At 43.4% G+C, this 20,175-nt stretch overlaps 1 protein-coding gene across 1 annotated transcript in view; it reads left to right on the forward strand.

The window, feature by feature from the left end:
* The window catches only part of LOC119387662 (uncharacterized), a 39,789-nt gene extending 20,730 nt beyond the window's left edge, over window positions 1-19,059 (forward strand). The window contains exons 2-8 of the mRNA XM_037655124.2: window positions 1,396-1,600; window positions 3,325-3,506; window positions 7,512-7,667; window positions 8,653-8,747; window positions 9,801-10,002; window positions 11,953-12,204; window positions 13,357-19,059. Coding sequence (XP_037511052.1) covers window positions 1,396-1,600; window positions 3,325-3,506; window positions 7,512-7,667; window positions 8,653-8,747; window positions 9,801-10,002; window positions 11,953-12,204; window positions 13,357-13,631 — 1,367 coding nt within the window. The 3' untranslated portion in view covers window positions 13,632-19,059. The remainder of the gene's footprint in view (window positions 1-1,395; window positions 1,601-3,324; window positions 3,507-7,511; window positions 7,668-8,652; window positions 8,748-9,800; window positions 10,003-11,952; window positions 12,205-13,356) is intronic.
* Window positions 19,060-20,175: the final 1,116 nt, after the last annotated feature.

The raw sequence follows: 20,175 nt of genomic DNA on the forward strand, positions 1-20,175 counted from the left end.
CGGTGACTGCATGCAGACTCAAGTAATGCTCGCGAATCCCGACCGCTTTGGACAACGCAATGCGTAATGAGCAAAGGAGCCGGCGAGAAAGTGGACGCTCGCACGGCGAGGCGTGAAGCGATAGATGAGTGCGCGGCAAGCACAGATGCCGCGAGCTGCGAGACCGTGCGGAAGGGATGGCGGCGGGAGGGCTAGATCGGTACAGCCGCGGTAGCGGAATAGTGAAAAAACGGCGAGCGCAGGAGAGAAGCGGGAAAGAGAGAGAGAGAGAAAAAAAGGATTGAGAAAGAAGGAAGAGCAGAAAGGAGGAGGGAAGTCACGTGACGTCTCGCATGCGGTTTCTATGGCGACGCTTCCCCGGCGATCACTGAACTCGCTCAAAGGTCACGGCTAGTAGGAGCCCTCCGCCAATGCCACTGCTCCCTCCTCCCGCTGCTCCTCACGTTCCCATGGCAACAGCTTCGGGCCATGGTCACGTGCCACTCCCGGCTGTTACCCCTTTCTTTCCCCCTCTCTCTGCTTTGCCCGTGCTTGCTTAGCGCGCATGCTCGGGTGCCGCCAGCAGGCGTGGTCGTGTGTGGTCGTGCGGTTTTCGAAATGCGATTGTTATTACTACTTCGATGTCGTATACCTTCCGTGATTTGCGCTAACGGTTCTCACGTTGCGGAATTGGATCCGAAAACGTGGCAGTGCTGTCATGAAAATGAGAAAGCGAGGCAGGTGTGCTCAACTGTCGTTTATATTTTTCTGTTGTTGCGGAATCCCCTCGTACTTTCTTGGAGGGTGGCGGAAACATATTTAGACTGTCGTGTTGTGCCGCCTAATGACCTTGACAATGCAGTAGAACTAAATTGGGGGCAAACACACCGCCTCACCTGTACATACACCAATTAACTTTGGTGCATTGTTTTTGTAAACACTGTAGCTGACAGAATCGTGCATTACACAAAATCGCACTCACTGTTAAGGTGCGTATAGTAGCAAACGTAAACTTGAGAGAGAGAGAAAAAAAATCTTCTTAGTTACCATATGCTGGTACATAAGAGACTAGAATAAAGCTGCACGTCAGCCAAATTGCAAGTATTGTCGTTGTGCAGGTTAACGTGACAATTTATTTCACAATTTAATTTGTTGTGAAAATATTCCCATTACCAAGTCGAAATGCAAACATCATGTTGAGTGTGCATGCTTTTACCTCTTAAACATTCTGTGAGACCCCGTCTCTTCGCACTCCACCTTGTCCATAATTGCCTAGGTTGAGATAGCGTTAATCCTAGATGCTGCTCATTTAAGGCACACCCATCTGCAAGTTGACTGATGTATGTAGGCCACTGCATGCAGGTTGTGATGTCATGACCACTCACCAGGGCACTCCTTACTTTGCTCTCGTTTCAGTCGTGCTGGTGACGGGAGCCACGGGCTACGTGGGCTCACACATTGTGAAGCTGCTGTTGGAGGAAGGTGAGCTACGCGTCCGGGCAACTGTGCGCAACCTCGAGCAGGAGGACAAGACCAAGTTCCTGCGTGAGTTGGTGCCCGATGCTAAGCACCCCATTGAGCTGGTACAGGCGGACCTTCTCAAGGAGGACACCTGGAAAGAGTTGAGTACATGCTGCTGACTCTCCGTTGTCTGCTGGGCTGTGTACACACTTGTTTCTCTCTATTGTCCGAATGTACGTCTAACTCTGAAATAATGAATTATTGGACAAAACTAAGCAAACTTATCATGTTTCTTTTTCAGTATCAGCATGTAAGCTTACAACGAACATAAGATAATGAAAATGTTTTTTGTTAGATGCGACTTCATTGTAGCATGATTGTGTTTATACAGTCAAACCTGCATATATATATCTTGCAAAAATACGGTAATTAATTCGATATATTGTATAATTTGATATAAAGGTTTAACGAATTGACCGCATAATCAATGCGAACTTCTCCGTGCAAGTTTGCTTCACGGCACTGCTTCGCAATATTGCAAGAAAGGCAGCTTCACGGCAATTGCGCGGAGATTTTTTTTTTCTTTTTTTTAGCGGTTATATGCAGGAACGGGTTACACGCGAGAAAATGTGGTATCGATGTAGACAACCGCTCAACATCTTCATAGGCAACTGTGCGTACTCGTCGGGCGCCGGAAGGCTCCAGGCTCTTGGCCCTAATGTCGGCCTTGTTCTTCAATCGCACTGAACGTGCTTCTTTGGACGCTGTACGCAGCGGCGACGTCTTTTCTCCACATTCGAATGTTTTGAGTATCGCTAGCTTTGCGGTGAAGAGCAGGTTCTTCCGTTTCACGGCAACCATCGCGTTGACAAAGAAAGCTCATATTTGCAGAGAAGCGAACGGCGACCGCGCACGATAGCCTGACGGGTGCGAGGACGTGGAATCATGGGGAAAAGCATGTGACGCCACGCAGTAGTTTCCACTCGCTCCACTATGCGCCCTCCTAATCACGCCACTCGTTCACCTAAATACATGCTGGAAAGTCCCCATCCGTGAGGACAAGCCGACCTCTTCTGAGGGAAAGCCAACTTCTTGGGGCGTTTCGCATTGCCTGATGTTTGGTGTATGAAGTGTCCCGGCTATTCTTGTTTGGTGTAGCCGTATGTTTTCCTATGCGTTGACATTAAAGCATTCTAGTGTTCTAAAATAGTTCGATGTAAAGAATAATACGAATTACCTGAGTTCGATATAGTCGGGGTTTGACTACAGCACGAAAAATGGGACGCTAAGTCATGCATTTACTCCAAGTGTTAGATGCAGTCCAAAAGGCAAAGGAGAAAGAATTAGGTGGGGCACAAGTTTTTTTTCTGTCAACAGTAGCACTCTGTTTGTACACTGTGATGTTACTACTAATGTGGTGAACCAGTGCCCTGCAGAGTTCGTCTAAACTAGGAGAGAGTTAGTGTATCTAAGTGCAGTCGAATGTTTTCTCTTTTCTCCTGTAGCGATTCCAGTTACCACACTTTGCCATCACCTAACCAGCCGACTGGTAAACAATACTAGACAGGAAAATGAAAGCCATGTTCAAACGTGAGGTTTACTTGTATCAGGCTTCTCAAGGAAGCTCTTCAAGACAGTTTTGTTAGAGGCACTGGCATATGTGCGAGTAATTTAGATATTCTCATGGTTTCACTATTTTTTTAATGTGACAGTTATGCGCAGGTAGGATGGAAAATCGCAAAAAACCTTCAACACAACCCATACTTTCGTATCAATACGTGCCTTGCAATTAATGGCAAATCTGATGCATCTTTGCTTTTTTTCCTTCGTCGTGAATTGCATATTCTGTAGATGGCCTGACAGGTAGCATGTTTCTTCACGCAGTGCCGTGAAAGACTGCACCTATGTGGTGCATGTGGCCGCCCCAACACCACACTCTTCGCTGTCTAAGGACAATGATCTGCTCAAGTTGGCCGTCGATGGCACCAAGGCTGTGCTGCAGGCCTGCGCTGACTCGGGCTCTGTCAAGAGGGTTGTCCTCACCAGCTCCATCAGTGCTGTCTTTGGTAGGTAATTACCCTAAAGGAATAAGGCAGCAGCAGGCAGCAGCACCTACATTTGAAGTTTGGTTGCACATGCTTGCTTCTTAAGGATCAAAGGATGACGTTTTGCAAATATATAAAGCTTGGGAAACATCGATGAGATATTCAGTTGAATAAAAATTCGTCTTGCAATGCTGCACTCTGGCAAAATATAACAGCACGAAGGACGGGACGAAAGACACAGAAACCACAAGACGAGTGCTGAAAATCGTGTTTAAAAGTGACATTTTTCTGTATCTTTTGTCCCGTCCTTCGTGCTGATATATTTTGCAAATGTCACACCAACTTGCCCAGACAAAGCCTCTGCTGCACTCTGGATCATCAACATGACTGTGATGTCATGACATGCAAAATTTTCTGATCTTGTTTAGCAGCAGTGCCGTATATGACAATATTTGCTCTAGGAAATTAAACAAGAGTGCTGTGCACATTTCTGGCTGTGCTTGGTGAATGGTAGTCACAGAAGTTGCGGCGACACACACGTATATAGTTGTGTGCATGCATGTGTGTTTGTTTTAGCCTTTGTTCAACAAAAAAATTGACTTATTTAAAATGTCACTTTTAAACACCTGCTTTACAACCATATCATGTGCTACGTCCGTGTACACATTTTCTGTGGTATTTATGACAAGGGAAACCATACTAATGAAGTATGTGCTGCTTGCAGGGCATACTGCAAGTTTGGTTTTAGTTCAGCTTAAAGAGATCTCAACACACAAAGCATCTATGAGTTATGCAAGAATTATTATGATATGACAATCGGGCACTTTATGATATTGTTAGAGGTCGATTCCACGAAAGATCGAAAAAGGGTGTATATTTGATGTTTCCGATTTTCCTGATAATTTTGTATGTTGTGCACATATGATTGCACAGCACGAAATCGCAGTTCGTTTTCAAATAAAAATTTTTTTCAACACAGCAAAATTCGACAAGTGTCGCCGGTTGACGACGACCATTTTACGAAGAATGCGTTTTCGTAACTTCGGAACCATGCTGGCAGCTACTCAAGCTATATATTACAAATATCTTTCTTTTTGGCGGAAGTAGAAGTAAAGAGGAAATAGCTCTTATCATTTCATGGAATTCTGAGTAAATTATGTATTTTTAAAAATTCACGAAAAACGCTGCGTTTTTGAAAATCAGTCAAATTTGGGACGTTATGGCTACTTCTGTGCACATCTTAGCTTGTTCATATTTGCAGTGTGAATAGGCCTTTATGTGAATAATGAACCTCTGCAATTGTATTTCTCTAATAATATTCAAAGTAGTAAATTTTCATGCTCGAAACACCAAAAAGAGAAAAGTGCTCCTCCATTCAAAAATCTATAATAAAAAAAACCCAATCTCAATTTTGTTCAAAGTCCCCCAAAATGTTCTCAAAGGACCGCAGAACGATATTATGAAAAAACATGTTGCATCATTTTTATTAGACCAAAAGCAGAAAATGTCAAACATTGTGTTTCCAGAGCGTGGTGGCCACTGCGTAAAGGACATCTCTAGTAACAAGAAAATGCAGTAACACGTCTTTTTTCTTCTCTGAGCTTCGCTAAACAGCAGTAATGATCTATTGTTGGAAAGTGGGAACTGTTTTGTAAAGAAAAAAAAAAGATAGTTCCAATTAAATGCATTTGCGACACCGCTTACATTCCTCATCGACGGGCAGCACGGACATTTTCATTCCTCTGGATAATTTTTTTTTAGTAAATGCGCTTATATAAAAGTAACGAAGCTAAACGCGGAATATGTGTAGCTGAGTCGATCATGCATTGTAAGAATGTGAGAAATCGCAAATGGCGGCAGTGGTGAACGGCGAGTACCGCAGTGCAACCTAAGCACAGCAGCCACACATTGTTTGCCAGGCTTTGTCGCTATGCACGAGAAAAAGCTGGGGTGTCGATTGCATTGATTACACGATACATTTTTCACCGCTCGTCGCTCTCCCGCCCGGTCTCTGGATCCGCACAGTGCGGATCGTGTGGCCCGCGCTACAAGCACTCGTGTAAACGGAGTACTAGCATGCGTTAGGCGGACAGGTGCAAAGGGCGGCGCGATGGACGCCCGCCTGAGCAGACGACAGCAACGAGTACGGCTGTGCCAGTCAGCTAAACACCACCTGAGATAGAAGTTAAGCATCCAAATTGTGCTTCACTTTGATGCGGTCACTGTCCTACGCTCTGAAGGTGGCTATGGGTAGGCGTTATAGCCATGGCCGAGATTTTGTACGGACTGCCTCATGGTGCACAAAAAGAAAATTCCGCTGCAGCAGAATTTTCGTTACGTAGATATCGGATCGAGACTCTTTTGCGGAGGGTCATGAAGCAGGATACGCGCTCAATTCAAGAGGGAAACCAGATCTGCCAGCACTCCTTCAAAAGAAAGAAGGATATGCAAAACAAAGCAGATGCAATGCAAACAAAACGTGTTTTGTCCGTGGCCAGAACTGCTGCCACCAATCTTCACTTAATCGATTCTTTTTAAACTCTGCATTGATCACATAAGCTTTGACAACGTACACATTTGGGCCAACAAAAACCACACCTCTTGGCGACCGCTCTCCAGAAATTCATTTCCATTCATGAAGAGACCTTGGCTTTTGTACCAATCTCTCAATTCTGGCACAGCACATCATCATAAGAGACGCATGGAGGGAATGCGTTCTTTAGCACTCAAGATATGAATTATACTCAACTGAAATAGATGAAAGAAAAGGAGGCTACAACTGAAAGTACATACTGTGGACTGAGGGATGTCTAACACTGGCGTGAAGTCGCAAACCACGCGAATGCATTTAATTGGAACGGTCTTTTTCTTTACAAAACCGTTCCCAATTTCCGACCATAGATCATTACTGTTGTTTAGCGAAGCTCAGAAAAGAAAAAAGACGTGTTACTGTATTTTCTTGTTACTAGAGATGTCCTTTGCGCAGTAGGCACCATGCTCTGGAAACACAATGTTTGACATTTTCTGCTTTTGTTGTAATAAAAATGATGCAACATGTTTTTTCATAATATCATTCTGCAGTCCTTTGAGAACATTTTGGGAGACTTTCAACAAAATTGAGATTGGTTTTTTTTTATTATAGATTTTTGAATGGAGGAGCACTTTTCTCTTTTTGGTGTTTCGAGCATGAAAATTTACTACTTCGAAAATTATTAGAGAAATACAAATGCAGAGGTTCATTATTCACATAAAGGCCTATTCATACTGCAAATATGAACAAGCTAAGATGTTCCCAGAAGTAGCCATAGCGTCCCAAATTTGACTAATTTTCAAAAACGCAGCGTTTTTCGTGAATTTTTAAAAATACATAATTTACTCAGAATTCCATGAAATGATAAGAGCTATTTCCTCTTTACTTCTACTTCCGCCAAAAAGAAAGATATTTGTAATATATAGCTTGAGTAGCTGCCAGCATGGTTCCGAAGTTACGAAAACGCATTCTTCGTAAAATGGTCGTCGTCAACTGGCGACACTTGTCAAATTTTCCTGTGTTGAAAAAAATTTTTATTTGAAAACGAACTGCGATTTCATGCTGTGCAGTCATATGTGCACAACATACAAAATTATCAGGAAAATCGGAAACATCAAATATACACCCTTTTTCGATCTTTCGTGGAATCGACCTAGAGGCATAGCCAGGAAACCGAATAGTACTATGGAGCACTATGTGGTGTAGTGCGAAACTAGATGAGACTGGAACATAGGCAAGAACAAATGAATCAATTACAGCTCGCAGCAATTTTGGAATCCCTGAGTACTCTGTGGAAGTGCTTGGCAAATGAGGTAGAGAAGGCGCGGTTAGCACAAAAATGTATCAGATGAGCAATCATTCACTTTCAGTCATACCAAAGTCTTTGGATGATGATGTTCTATCTCTTGTCAGCCACTTTGAAAATTGGCATATCTTCCACTTTTAGCATGTGCACGGACATAGTCCGTAAACATCTTCTTTCGTCAACCGTGCAGATCAGTCCCAGCCAGCAAGTGCCCTGAGTGAGCGTGAAGGCAAACCATTCACAGAAGCTGACTGGAGCAATGCCGAATCTGCAACCCTGGATGCCTATGGAAAGGCTAAGACCCTCCAGGAGAAGGCTGCATGGGACTTTGTCAAGGAGCTGCCAGGTAAACATTTTATTGAAGTTTATGCGCATGACTTTAGTTCCATGTCATAAGTCTAAAGCTGCTAGCATCTTTTGCGATGACCTATTCTTAACAGCATAACACATGATTTCCAGTGTCTTTCATTTTAATATCCAGAACATTAGTAATGAACAATTGGTTGCTCTGTTCAACTGGTTGTTCCATTAGATTACATAAAGGAAGAAGGCGGTCAGGAAAATTACTGCCAGCCATGCTGTAACTAGCTTTATAGCTTGGGCTGCTGCTACCTGAATATGACATTGAACATGTGTATTATTGATAACATGCTACTACTAACAGTGGAGGTGCACAAACTAGAGCAATTGCTAGCCTAGACTGCTTCGTTAACCCTGCCTGTAGGCTATTGCAGACACCCATCAACCAATCCAAATGATGGCCAGTGAACTACAATTGTAGTTAACTACAAGCAACAGAGTGGATCATAAGCAAGAACAACCGAAAAAAAAAGTTGCCTCCATTTCAGTGTCAGAAATCCTTGCATTGCTGTGCTGCAAATTAGTTCACGGTCTATTTCTTATAACTCACATATACCACAGACATATAAGGGGGAAGGAGTACTCAAGATTTCACATATGAATCGACTGACAATAGTATTCTGAAAAATTTGGTTCTGCATATCAAATTGAACATTGCATTTTTGTGGGTCTATAGAAATTGAGGGACAATACATAAGCATTGCTTAAGTGTAAAAAGGGCCGATTCATGTCTCTCTGAATACATTTACTGGTAATTGTCACCAGCTTAACAATATAGGCAGGTGACGCACATGCGGGAGGCTGCTGCAAATAACGGTGCCAGGAACCTCCTGGAACAGTGACCAGGGAAAGACTACAGTGATAAAGCGTGACACTGCATGGTGCACTGTTCATGTGACCGCACATAATGTTGTAGGCTTGACCATATGCGTAATATTTACATACACCCTGTCACTTTATTCGCATTGCAGAAGAGAAGAAGTTCGAGCTGGTGGTCATTAATCCTGGACTCTGCATTGGACCCCTGCTGCAGAAGACAACCCATGGCGTGCCCACTAGCGTGCTGGTAGGAGTTGAATATTAATTGTTATCTAAAAGACCCAAGTGGTATAATTTTAACCTGTCCTAGCTTCTATCTATTAGAATGGAGAACATTGTGCGTGAAGAATAATTATTCTTTAGTTGACATCACAATGGGTAAAGTACTTTTGTACATACGACTTTGAAAGTAAAAAATAGAATTTGTCGGTTTGGGCTTATATATTTCGAAAGAACTCGGAATATAGGTGCCCCCATTTGCCGTCATAGACGTTTCGAAATGACCTTTGAGAAACCTGTGAGAAGCTGAAAATATTGATTGAGGCAAATGTCTTGCAACGTCCTTTTTACGAAGCTAAAGATCCTAAATGTATTCGATCGAATTGCTGCGAATAAGCTGAGGTTACACTTTCGCATGATGTACTGCTCTCCTGGTCATGAGCACGCAGGCACTGCCGAGTCAATAAAGTGACACATCTGCAGCAATATTTGCACAGTTATGTCGACTATGCCTTTGACATTTTAGATGAGAACTGCTGTGATACTATGATTAACAACTTCCAGGAGTGCTATGCTGCTGCTAGAGAAGGGTGTAGTGGTATCATGCAGTAAAACGTTTGTAGTGGCTTGCATTAAGCACCAGCCAGTCGGTCTTGGTATTGCACTTAGATCATGAACACAAATGTGAAGGAAGGCAAGCACATTTTTATTCAGCACCAGGGTTCTGGCACGCACTTCAAGACTGGATGTCTTCTTAGAAAATAGAAGTCTGTTACTTATATCCTCTGGTAATAAGCTTCTTTCTAGTAATTAATGAACATGGAGCTTTGAAGCAACACTTTTGCCTAAAGTTCCTCTCTAAAGTGCCTTTGAAGATTGAGACCAAATGTTTTTCTTCTGCCGAAGCTGTCATCATGTATGTCGTTGATACTGATGGTGTGTGCATTACAAGGCAGACAGGTACAAGGAGAAACAAAAGCAGGCATATTATTGCTGCAGCACTCTGCACTCTTGAAATTCGATTGCATTATCTCTTAATGTTTTCTGTGGAATGCATATATGTTTTTCCGTGCGTGTGCAGCTGATCAAGCGCTTCATGGACCGGTCGATACCGCTGGTGCCTCCAGCATCACTGAGCGTGGTGGATGTTCGTGACGTGGCACGGGCACACGTACGTGCACTCACTGCGTCGGGAGCAGCAGACAACCGCCACATTGTCACCAACCAGTGCATATCTGTCAAGGACATGGCCACAGCACTCGCAAAGGAGTTCAAGCCACATGGTGAGATACGTGGCACATTGCTTCATGCTTGCTGATACTAGCTGTCCGTAGAAATGTACAAGAAACCGTTAATTTTCTGTGTTCTGTTGAGACTATGAGCTTTAAAAAAACGGTATGCTAAGCATATTCGTAACACATACTTGAGGCAGCAGTGTGAATCTACACAGGAGGAATAAGAACACATGATGGACCGGTGGTGAAGACATGCTGGGCATGTTGGCATAGTACTTGAAACTGCAGCATAAGATTACATGGGTGAAAAGGAAGACACGATGAACAACAATCGTCATGTAGTGCTGTCTTTTTATTAGAGCTGTGCGAATAGCAAAATTTTGGGCGCGAAGTGAATTCGAATAATAAAGATTGAGTGCGAATCGAATCGAATAATTTTAGAATATTTTCGAATAATTCGAAGTGAAATTACAGGAAAAGTTGCAGAGAATCCCTAAGTATGTTCTTGTGAGATAGCAACATGAAAGTGTTTCTTTTCGCTAGGCTGATGAAGCGCTGATGGGGTCATATTTCATAGTTGTCTTTGTTATCAAGAATGAGGCAATGTAGAGGCCGAATTGTATTTGTGTACAGGATTTGGTGCAACCAAAGTGTTGCCGACAACACTTTACACGTGATAGGCAGAGATGCCATTTCCTCAGCCTCTCCTCCTCTTTCAAGTTCTGTGGAAGCGCAACTGATGTGGCAGACAAGGGTGTGCTCCCTTCAAGTCCGGAGTCCAATTCTGCTTCGTAGACGTCGATATATAAGAACATCTGAAATTTTGGATGCTAAAAAGCTTCGGCGTCCGATTTTTCGGACTTCCTGCTCAAATTTCAGGTCCAAAACAGCATTAATTGAGCCCCCAACTCTGCCACATTTTTCATCTCTATATTGGAACTAGCGTTTCCTTGAGTTAATACATTTGCGACCGTAGCGGAGCTTGAAAGGCAGCTTTGCCGCAATACGGGGGTGTGTGGAGGTGAAGCATATTAAAAATCTAGGGACCACTTCCAATCGGACGTTGACTGTCTCTTGCCCAAGTTCGACCGTAACGGAGCTTGAAAGGCAGCTTGGCCGCAATACGGGGGGTGATGAGGTGAAGCATATTGAAAATCTAGGGACCACTTTCAATCGGACTTTGTCTCTTGGCTAAGCTCGACCGTAACAGAGCTTGAACGGCAGCTTTGCCGCAATACGAAAGTGTGATGAGGTGAAGCATATTGAAAATCTGAAGGGGTTACTTTCAACCGGACATTGACTGCATTTGTCTTTGGGAAGTTCGAATAGTTCGAATAGTAAAATTTCAGTGCGAATCGAATCGAATAGCAAACACTATTCGAAAAATATTCGCAATTTCGAATATTCGCACACCCCTACTTTTTATGTCCTGTGCAACTTCACGCCATAGATTCAAGTAATATGCTTTGTTTGAAGTTTTTGTGGTTTGGACCGCTACGTCTCAGTGATTCGCACAAGGTACGGAAGCTTCATTTAGAGAGCCCGACCATACCCAAAACATTCCCACCTTTCTTAGAAAGAACTCATTTATCTTGTCTTTACTTAGTGTTGATTGGCCTTTCATAAGGGCTGCTGCGCATGCCAGCTGAGTGGCCTGTCGCGCTGCTGTCCGAGCTGGTCATAATCATTACACCGTGTTTCAAGCTGCAAGAAAAACTTTTCATGTCCTTCTCAGTTATGCATCCAATTCCATGTTTCATAGCGGTAACGCAGTGAAACAAAAAGAACAGTGAGGTGTACTGAAGATGACAGACACAACGTTTTGCTTCATCACGCACAAACCATCCCTGTTCGGTACCCTAATGCTGTGGCAGCATCATCAGTTGCTGCCATTATGTATAACTGCATAATTTTCTGCTCAAGTAAAGCAACTGCTTTTGCATGACAGGCTATAATGTGTGGCACAAAAGGCTTCACAGACAACATTGTGCATTGCAGGCTACAGCATCTCCACAGCCGGTGCACCATACTTCCTGATGTGGCTCAACAGTCTGGTGGACAAGAACTCCAAGCTGCTCATGTCCAAGCTGAACAAGCCAAGCACATACGACAACGCCCGCATGCGCGAGGTGCTCGAGATCGAGCCCCGTGATGTGCAGCAGTCGATCCTGGACACCGCCTATAGCATGATCCAGTTGGGTGTCGTGAAGAAGTCCAAGAAGATGAAGAAGCAAGAGCTTTCGACCGAAGGTCAGTGGCTCTTGTAACACACTGCTGCCGTCACTTAGCAATTGATGGCATCGTATTTCAATGGTCTTTTCAGTGCACTGTTGTGACACTTTAAAAATCATGCAAAAAGCAAGCAAGCATTATCGGAGGGCTCCAGTGATAAACAGTATCATCACTTCCGCAATTTGTTATTCTCATATCACAGTTTTAAACTTGTCAGTGCAAATTCACTCAACGAAACTGAAAAATGCAGGACAAATGAGGAGATGGACAAGGATGTTGCCATGTGGTTTGACAATGAACGGTGGCATCCCTGTCCACCTCTCATTTGTCCCATGTTTTACGGCTGGTAAGACACGCGTTGGCTATAAACCGGCCAACTCAGTTGAATATACTATTGAACCTTGCCTTTCATCCTCTTTGTAGCATGGTGAAGGGATTAATTGTTAATTACTACCCAAATTTGCTTTTCATAAGCCCTTTCTGATGGGTACTGTCAGCTGAACGAAGTACTTGAATGTGCATACAAGAATGCTTGCTTGTGCCTTATTGGAATGTCGTAATTTCTAGCGAGCGATAACTTATGTCACAGTCCATTGTTAAAGAGAACATTTGAGTGTGTCACTTTAACATCTCTAGTGTTCTAGCTGTGTTCCAGCCAAAAATGCATCTTATATTTCACTGTGGTATATTACCTCTTTCATAAATGTTGAACAATCCAGAGTTGCTTGTCTGCGTGCATTTTGTTATGAATATGCACACTGCTCAAAACGAAGAGAGGCCGACAAGATTTTTTGCCATGATTGAGTGCGGGGGACAGCGAGCTGGTGCATTCAGGTATACGGTGACAGCAACAGCCTTCTTGGCACGTTTTTACTCAATCTGGTCACCGAAGTCAGCGAACAATCAACCAATGCCTTATGGTTGCACAAAAAGCGTGAACATGAGGTCTGAGTAATGTGTTTTAATTGCTGAGCACAATACACATTGAAAGTGTGAGTTCCACTAGGGCCGATACATGCTCGTCTATCCTGAAATATCCTGTCCTTCTACTGGATGTGCATTTTGTGGCTTCGTAATAACCAGTCTTCTAAGAATTCTCTAATAAACTGTACTAATAACTACTAATAACATTGATGAGTTTGTTCACTCTTTTTCACTTGTCTGTTACAGGAGAGGGCCATGTGAACGGTGACCTAAATGGTGAAAAGGCCGATGATGAGAAGGACGAAAAGAAGGAAGGAGACGACGAAGAAAAGGCCGCTGACGAGAAGAAGGAGACGCCAACCGAGGACACCAAGAAGGCCGAAGAGGTCACTAAGAAGGCTGATGAGGTCATTGCCGAGCCCCCGCAGAACAAGGAGCTCGAGCCCGAAGACAAGGTCGAGAAGGCAAATGGCGATGTTGCGGAACCACCGCCACAGCCTGTAGAGGTGGCCGCAAACTGAGTTTGGGAGATGCAACATATACACACTACACATACACTCCTTTTTTTTTGTTTGTTTGCTGCCCCTACCTTTAATGTGGGCAGGAAATGCGATTGTTTTATTCTGTGCTGCAGACCACTGAATTGAATGCATCAGGGGAGAGAGAGGTGTTATGTTCACCAGTGTAGAAGCGTCATTGCAACCACTGTGGGCTATCAAAATTGGTAGCAGAAATGTACAGAGTGCATGGTGAGCAGGAGGTGCGAGAATTTGTGCATCTGCTTATCGTTAAAAACAAAACATAAAAGGAAGCAAACTATGCATCAGTAACAGTTCCTTGACAGTAACTTACAGAAGTGAGCGCTGTCTGGAATTCGCATTCTTTAATGGAATCAGCATTCTTGACATGGGTGTTTGTCAAACAAGCAACAATGCACAGATGATGCCCATGGTGAATCGGTCTCTCTCGTGAAACGTTTCTTTCAGTGTCTCTTTCGAAAACGGGATTTTGGAACACTCTTGCGTTGTTGTCTGCGGATGACATTTTCGTGGAGTCTCAACACTTGTCGCCTCGTAGATCCATCCATAGAGAAACTGGGGCTGCATTAGCGCTCGTTGATTCCTCAGTGCCAGACAGAATCAGCGCAACTGTAGCGAACAATGGCGCTGTTGTAGAAACCTGCCATCGCTTAACTCTGCCAGTATGATCGTAGCTTTGTTGCTTCCACGATATGCTTATGGGACAAAGAAGCTTCCCGCACACTTTTCTGAGAAGCTGGAGAAGGAAAAAAAATATGCAAAAGTGAGCACGGGCATGAATGAGACACCATCGGACAAAAAGGCAGAAAAGTATTTTTGATCATGACATATTTTAAAGAAATTTGAAAGATAGTGAAAACTTTTCTAAACTCTGAATTCAGAAAGCAAGCGCAGGATGTCTTTTGTAGAGAGTAAAAAAAAAAGTGAGCAAAAAAGCTTGGCAGTCAAGTTCATCATGCATCACACCACAAAATCATAGGCGCACTGTACCCTGCCATCTAAATGGTTTCATTTAGAGTATAGACTTCATGAAAATGGTACTTCCAAGGTGAACAACTAGAAGATGTTTCTTGTCTTTTTAGGCTCTCGTGAGATCTGAGAGTGGGAGGCAGTCTGAGGTGACAGAATGTGAACACTATGTGCCAGTGTTTAATTTTTCTTTTAGCTCCTTCTTTCTGAGGGCTTGATGCACCTATGTTTGGTGCACACACAATTTTTTTTAAATTTTGAACTGTTTTAGCATTATTGGTCTAGCATTACCGCAATGCGCTGATGACAGTGTTGTTTGTCACCATCGCCTGTATTTTTGCGTTTTACGTTCACGTACCTCTTTCTAGACCGCACTTGGAACAAAAGTGTATACAACATATATCTTGTGCAGTTTTAGCCTTTTCAGTCTGTTATTTTCGTCCAGGAGTTTGACAGCTGTGCTGAAAACTCTTGTCATTGTCCTGTGGCTAATTCCATCTTGTCACCGACTGTAGAACTGCTCTAAATGCTATATAGAAGAGTTACATATAACAAGCTTTCATTTCTTTATGTCATCACGATTATTTTAACGGTTCCCCATTACAAATATATGTTATCAAGGCATGGTTTGCCCGTAACACATGGCATAGACGAACAAACGGGCTGTGTGGCCGTATGCTGGGGAAATGTTTGCTTCTCAAGCCATCGAACTTGTGAGGTATATTTGCCTGATGCTCATCACTATGCTGTCGGAAAAGTGTTGTCCACGATGACGTCCCTCTATAGAGCGATGTGTCGGATCGACTATTTTGCTATATAAAATTATTTGAAGCACTTCCATCGGCACCTTCTTCCGCATACGTTCCAAGGTTGCCGTTATTATAGTTATTATCTTGTAGTAAACTTCCGCCTTCCTTTTATGACCTACATCTTTGTCAGTAAAGGGATGGGTGTGCTTATAATTGCAGCTGTTAAGAAAGAGTGAAAACGGAAATTTGCTGGAAATATTTGGAGTTATCAGTTTGTTTCATAGCGTGAAGGACTCCATGCCTACAATATCCCCCGCTATCTTGTTTCCCTCAGCTGTGTACCATGGCCTTTGCGAGATGTGGAGTTGACGGTTGCTTTGACTTCAGTGACAAAGTTCAAGTTGGTTGTTGCTGTACAGCGAGCAGTGACAGCTCTGTATTTGCGTGTGACGTGCTCTTTCTCTTGGTGCGACATGCTTGTGTGGCATGCATTTCTATTTTCTTGTTTGTTTCTCTACTATATGCAGCTGTGTAAATAAGTTTTAATGCTGTGTCATCGTCAGGGTTTGTCAGTTGTGGACCCTGCAACTTCTACCCTTTTCCTGCTGGAAAAAGAAAAGCTTCTTCAAGAACCTTTGAATAGACCACGGTGCTGTACTGCATCTTGTCTCCCCACTTTACACGACTTTCCGCAACCCTCCGTAAACATTGCTCCCGTAACTGTACTGAGTAACGTTCAATGTATGAACACACCGACTGGCGAGTACAGACACACAGAACTACCCACATACACACTCGTGCATCTCTGTCAGTGCGTTGATGTTGAGATCCAGTTGTGCAATGCTGCGAGTGGTAACTTGCTAGGGTTGAAGCTTGGGCTTAGGTAGGCAAGTGGTCGGGGCTTGGGTTTGCGAGCAAAAACCCTTTGGCATTATGCTGTCCCTTTCAGAAACACTGAAGCATTGCACGCCGGTCCCTCTCATTCCTTTTCACATCCCATCCGAGCGATGCTTAATTCTCTGTACAAGAGCTCTCGTAACATTATGTTATTTTGCTTCAGACCCTTTATCAGTTGCGAAGGCTAGGACTTGAACGGTCAGTGACGCAGCAATGGTGTCGAGCCTTGAGCTTTGAAACTTTTGGAGGCTTTGACAGCTGTCCCCGTACAATGCACTGCATCTTGCACTTTCCCTTTGTCTTCTCTAGGAACCAAAGATAACGTTGAGGTGACTGTTACTTCAAGAACTAACTAGATATAGATGTCCAATGTTGGCAAGATTTATGCAAAAGGATAGGATTACTAAAGCATTTTTTACCGTACTCTCACGTGGGGGTTTTATCAACCAGATATGGCAGTATTACGAGAGTGCTGTTCACATATTCAAAATATTCGTGTATTGCTACATTGCTATGACTGTATGTCAGATTAAGGTGTTAGTACGCAAAACATTTGATACCATGCCATTGCCAAAGTGGCCATGCCAGCTAAGCGACGTTTTTTTATATGCATATGCTTTGAGCTGTTTGAGAAGCCTGAATGTTTCGGACTGTGCTCAATTTTTTACACGCATCAGTAAGCAGAAGTTTTGAGATGGATGGCTGCATTGACAGCTGAACATTTACATACAGCACTTACCAAACATATGCTATATGGTTGTAATTGCTAAGTGAACGGTTAGCCATATATGCACCTTTTAAAATCGTATACCTTTTACACAGGTGTAGGAACATTACAGGCGGCTTTGATATCAAAGTCTTGCTCTTTTCTTTTTCTTTTTCTACGAGTTTACTTTTGATATGTGCCTCGTGTATAATGGCACACTGTGTTTTTACTCAATTAGAATAATAATAGTGAATGGAAGTACAGAGGGAAGGTAATCGAGGCGTGTGATATTTCTTCAGATTTTAATTAGCGTGTGTATAACTAAGGGGCCAAAATGTGGAGCGTATTATGTTCGGTGCATGCAGTTGACTGAAATGTACCACTGATTCATCACAGACTCACTACATATCCATCCCTCAAACTTGCTTTCTCTGGTAGTCTCATATAAAGGGTGATGAAGTCAGTAGGTTCACAGAGAAAGTGTCTATCAAAAAAAAAAAAGGCTATTTGTTTCAATGCGGCGCTTAAGGTCCCACGGTAAAGAAACATCGTAAATACTTGTCTAGCATACGAGAAGAAAACGATGAGTCAAAATTGGGCATCAGTTGTGCATAGAATATGTGGATGCGGTGATGCTGCAGTTTGTGTGCAAGTTAATGTAAGCACTGCAAAATGAAGTCTTCATCTAAGTGCCCCTCTTAAGCAGCAACAGACCAGACTTCCTTGAATGTGTAGTCGCTTTGCGAACTTTTATGCTGCGGGTGCATCATTTTCTGGTGGTACGCCTCATTCCTTCTTTTGTGTAATGCCGCGAGATTTACTGATGAAAGATGGAAAAGTAAGCAACCTTCATTTGCATCTGCACAATTGCGTGCACTGTGTGCTCTTTGGCTGAAACGTGCTACATAACTCACCCATACCCGCTCCAACTTGGGTGCCTCTTGTGGCACGAGGCTTCCTGTCATGGTCAACCTGTCGTTCATCAAAGTCTTATCTTTTTCTCGACCAAAGCCAAAAAAAAAGGTCTCTTCAGCCATGCAAAGTGCCAGCGTATTTCTGGCTCAATCTAACGTGAGGATTAATATGATTGAAATCACTACCGACAAATTACTGCCGTGTTATATAACTGTCACTGGTGGTGCTATGCTGAGGACCGTATGCTTGAGGGTCTTGTGCTGACGTAGGAAGGAATGGAACTGGAGTCCTCTCGTCCTCTTTGACTGCCCTGCTAAAAGGTGGTGCTTCGTTCACCTCCAGTGATTAGCCCTAGCTTTCTACACCTCTCGCGCAGACCAACAACACTTTGAGCCATTTTACCGAAACTCTTTTTAGACGGCAAGACTGCCTTTTTTTTTCTTGTAAGATTTACTTGATTACCAAGCACTAGTCAGTAGATGGAAAAAAGTTTATGGCAGAAGTAAGCAAGCAACAAGAGGTCCTTTGATGTTTATATTTATGTGTGAAGCCCCCGATTTGTTTCACGTGGACTTCTCTACCACTCTGCTGCGTACGTCGCGTTCAGTTTACCATCCTTCCCGAAGCTGCCATGTGTTGACACACCTTTAGGAACAGAGCGACACGTCTAAACTTTCAGCGAGCGATACAAAAAAAAAAGCGTACAGAGAAGACACACTAGCTGCTCTCACCCTGCAAACATTGTGTACGTGTACAGAGAGCACAGAGTATATCGTTTGCTGTGTGACATATGCTTTTCCTTATCACCTCGGAGCTCTTTCTTGTCTGTTCCTCCACCACATTTTTTCCATACTCCCTCACGTAAGGGACTACAGAGGTTCCACAGTGCATGAAAAAAAAAAAAAAACTGTGCGAGGCGATGCTGGTACGATGATATATTTCATGCTGTTTGTTTCATTTAGCTGTCTCGACGAACACGACACCTTGCTCTTACAGTTTTTCTCAACTCTTTGATCTCTTGTTTTTATTTCTTCATATGCTTTCTTTTGCACTGCAATCTGTGTGCTCAGCTTTGTAAACTCCATAGAAAAAAAAAACACTACTTCTACCAGTAGATGTATACACAGTCTCCTCCCGTGTATTTGTATGCTTGTTAATAAACGAGGAAAAGAAACAAATACTGACAGCTGTCTTGTATCTGATTTTCGCTCGTTGTAACAAACATTGCTAGAGGTCTGCAAAAGCAGTTTGTCCAAGCACAATTACTTATAGGGCATACCAAATGACAAATGGTGAATAATTGTCTGGATATTGCTGTATACCCTCATAGAAAATCTGCATCAATCGTTCTGTGAAGAGGTGCCATCAATGAATTCATCTGCCGAAAAATTAAATGAAACTACTCTGCTTGTAATATCATCATGGCAGCTTCATGGCATCATGGTATCATGGCATCATGGCATCATGGCAGCGTCATCATGGCAGCTTTCTACGATGAAATATTGATATAAGTAGGGCATGACATGAAGCACATTTTCACAGATGCATATTTTCCAGCGCAAGGTATATCTCTGTTCTCAGAAAAGTTAATACAGGAACAACAATATAAAGTGATCCCACAAGACTAGTTGAACGTGGTAAGTAAACCAGCGTAGTTGCTTAACAATATAATTTCTCTTAACATTTGCTTGATGGTGATTACCATGTACATGTCATTGAGAGCCTATGCTCATAGGCGCGCGCAGGGTTCTTCATCAGGGGGGGGGGGGGCAAGTCTCACCGCAGCCCCCCCCTCCCTGCACGTTTGTCAAGTCCGAAAAGAACAAAACAATTTCCACCATGGAGGCAAAAATGAAAATGAAGTGATGGCATGCTTCTCGCAATGGCCTGCCATAGGCCCCCGCCTTTCCTGGGTAAAGGCAGGAAGTAAACCATCAGGGGCGTAGCCAGGGGGGGGTTGGGGGGGTTCAAACCCCCCCCGAAAGTTTTCAATTTTGCTTGCGTATATAGGCACGCACACATACATACACATGCACGAACATACATAAAGTATGGTTGAACCCCCCCTGAAAAAAATTTCTGGCTACGCCCCTGTAAACCATTATTTGAAATCACCACCAAGGTCCATCGCTCGCCATTGCTGTCAACAAAACATGCGTAGCCACAACCCTCTGCGCATTGAAAAATGGCATGAAAGATCAGACTGAGTAAAGTATGGGAAAAGATTGGCGCCCCCCCCCCCCTTTCAAATGAATATGGGGGGCGGCCCCCTCGTGCACACGCCTATGCC

The sequence above is a fragment of the Rhipicephalus sanguineus genome, chromosome 3, assembly GCF_013339695.2.
Source record: "Rhipicephalus sanguineus isolate Rsan-2018 chromosome 3, BIME_Rsan_1.4, whole genome shotgun sequence".
NCBI classification, from domain to species: Eukaryota; Metazoa; Arthropoda; class Arachnida; order Ixodida; family Ixodidae; genus Rhipicephalus; species Rhipicephalus sanguineus.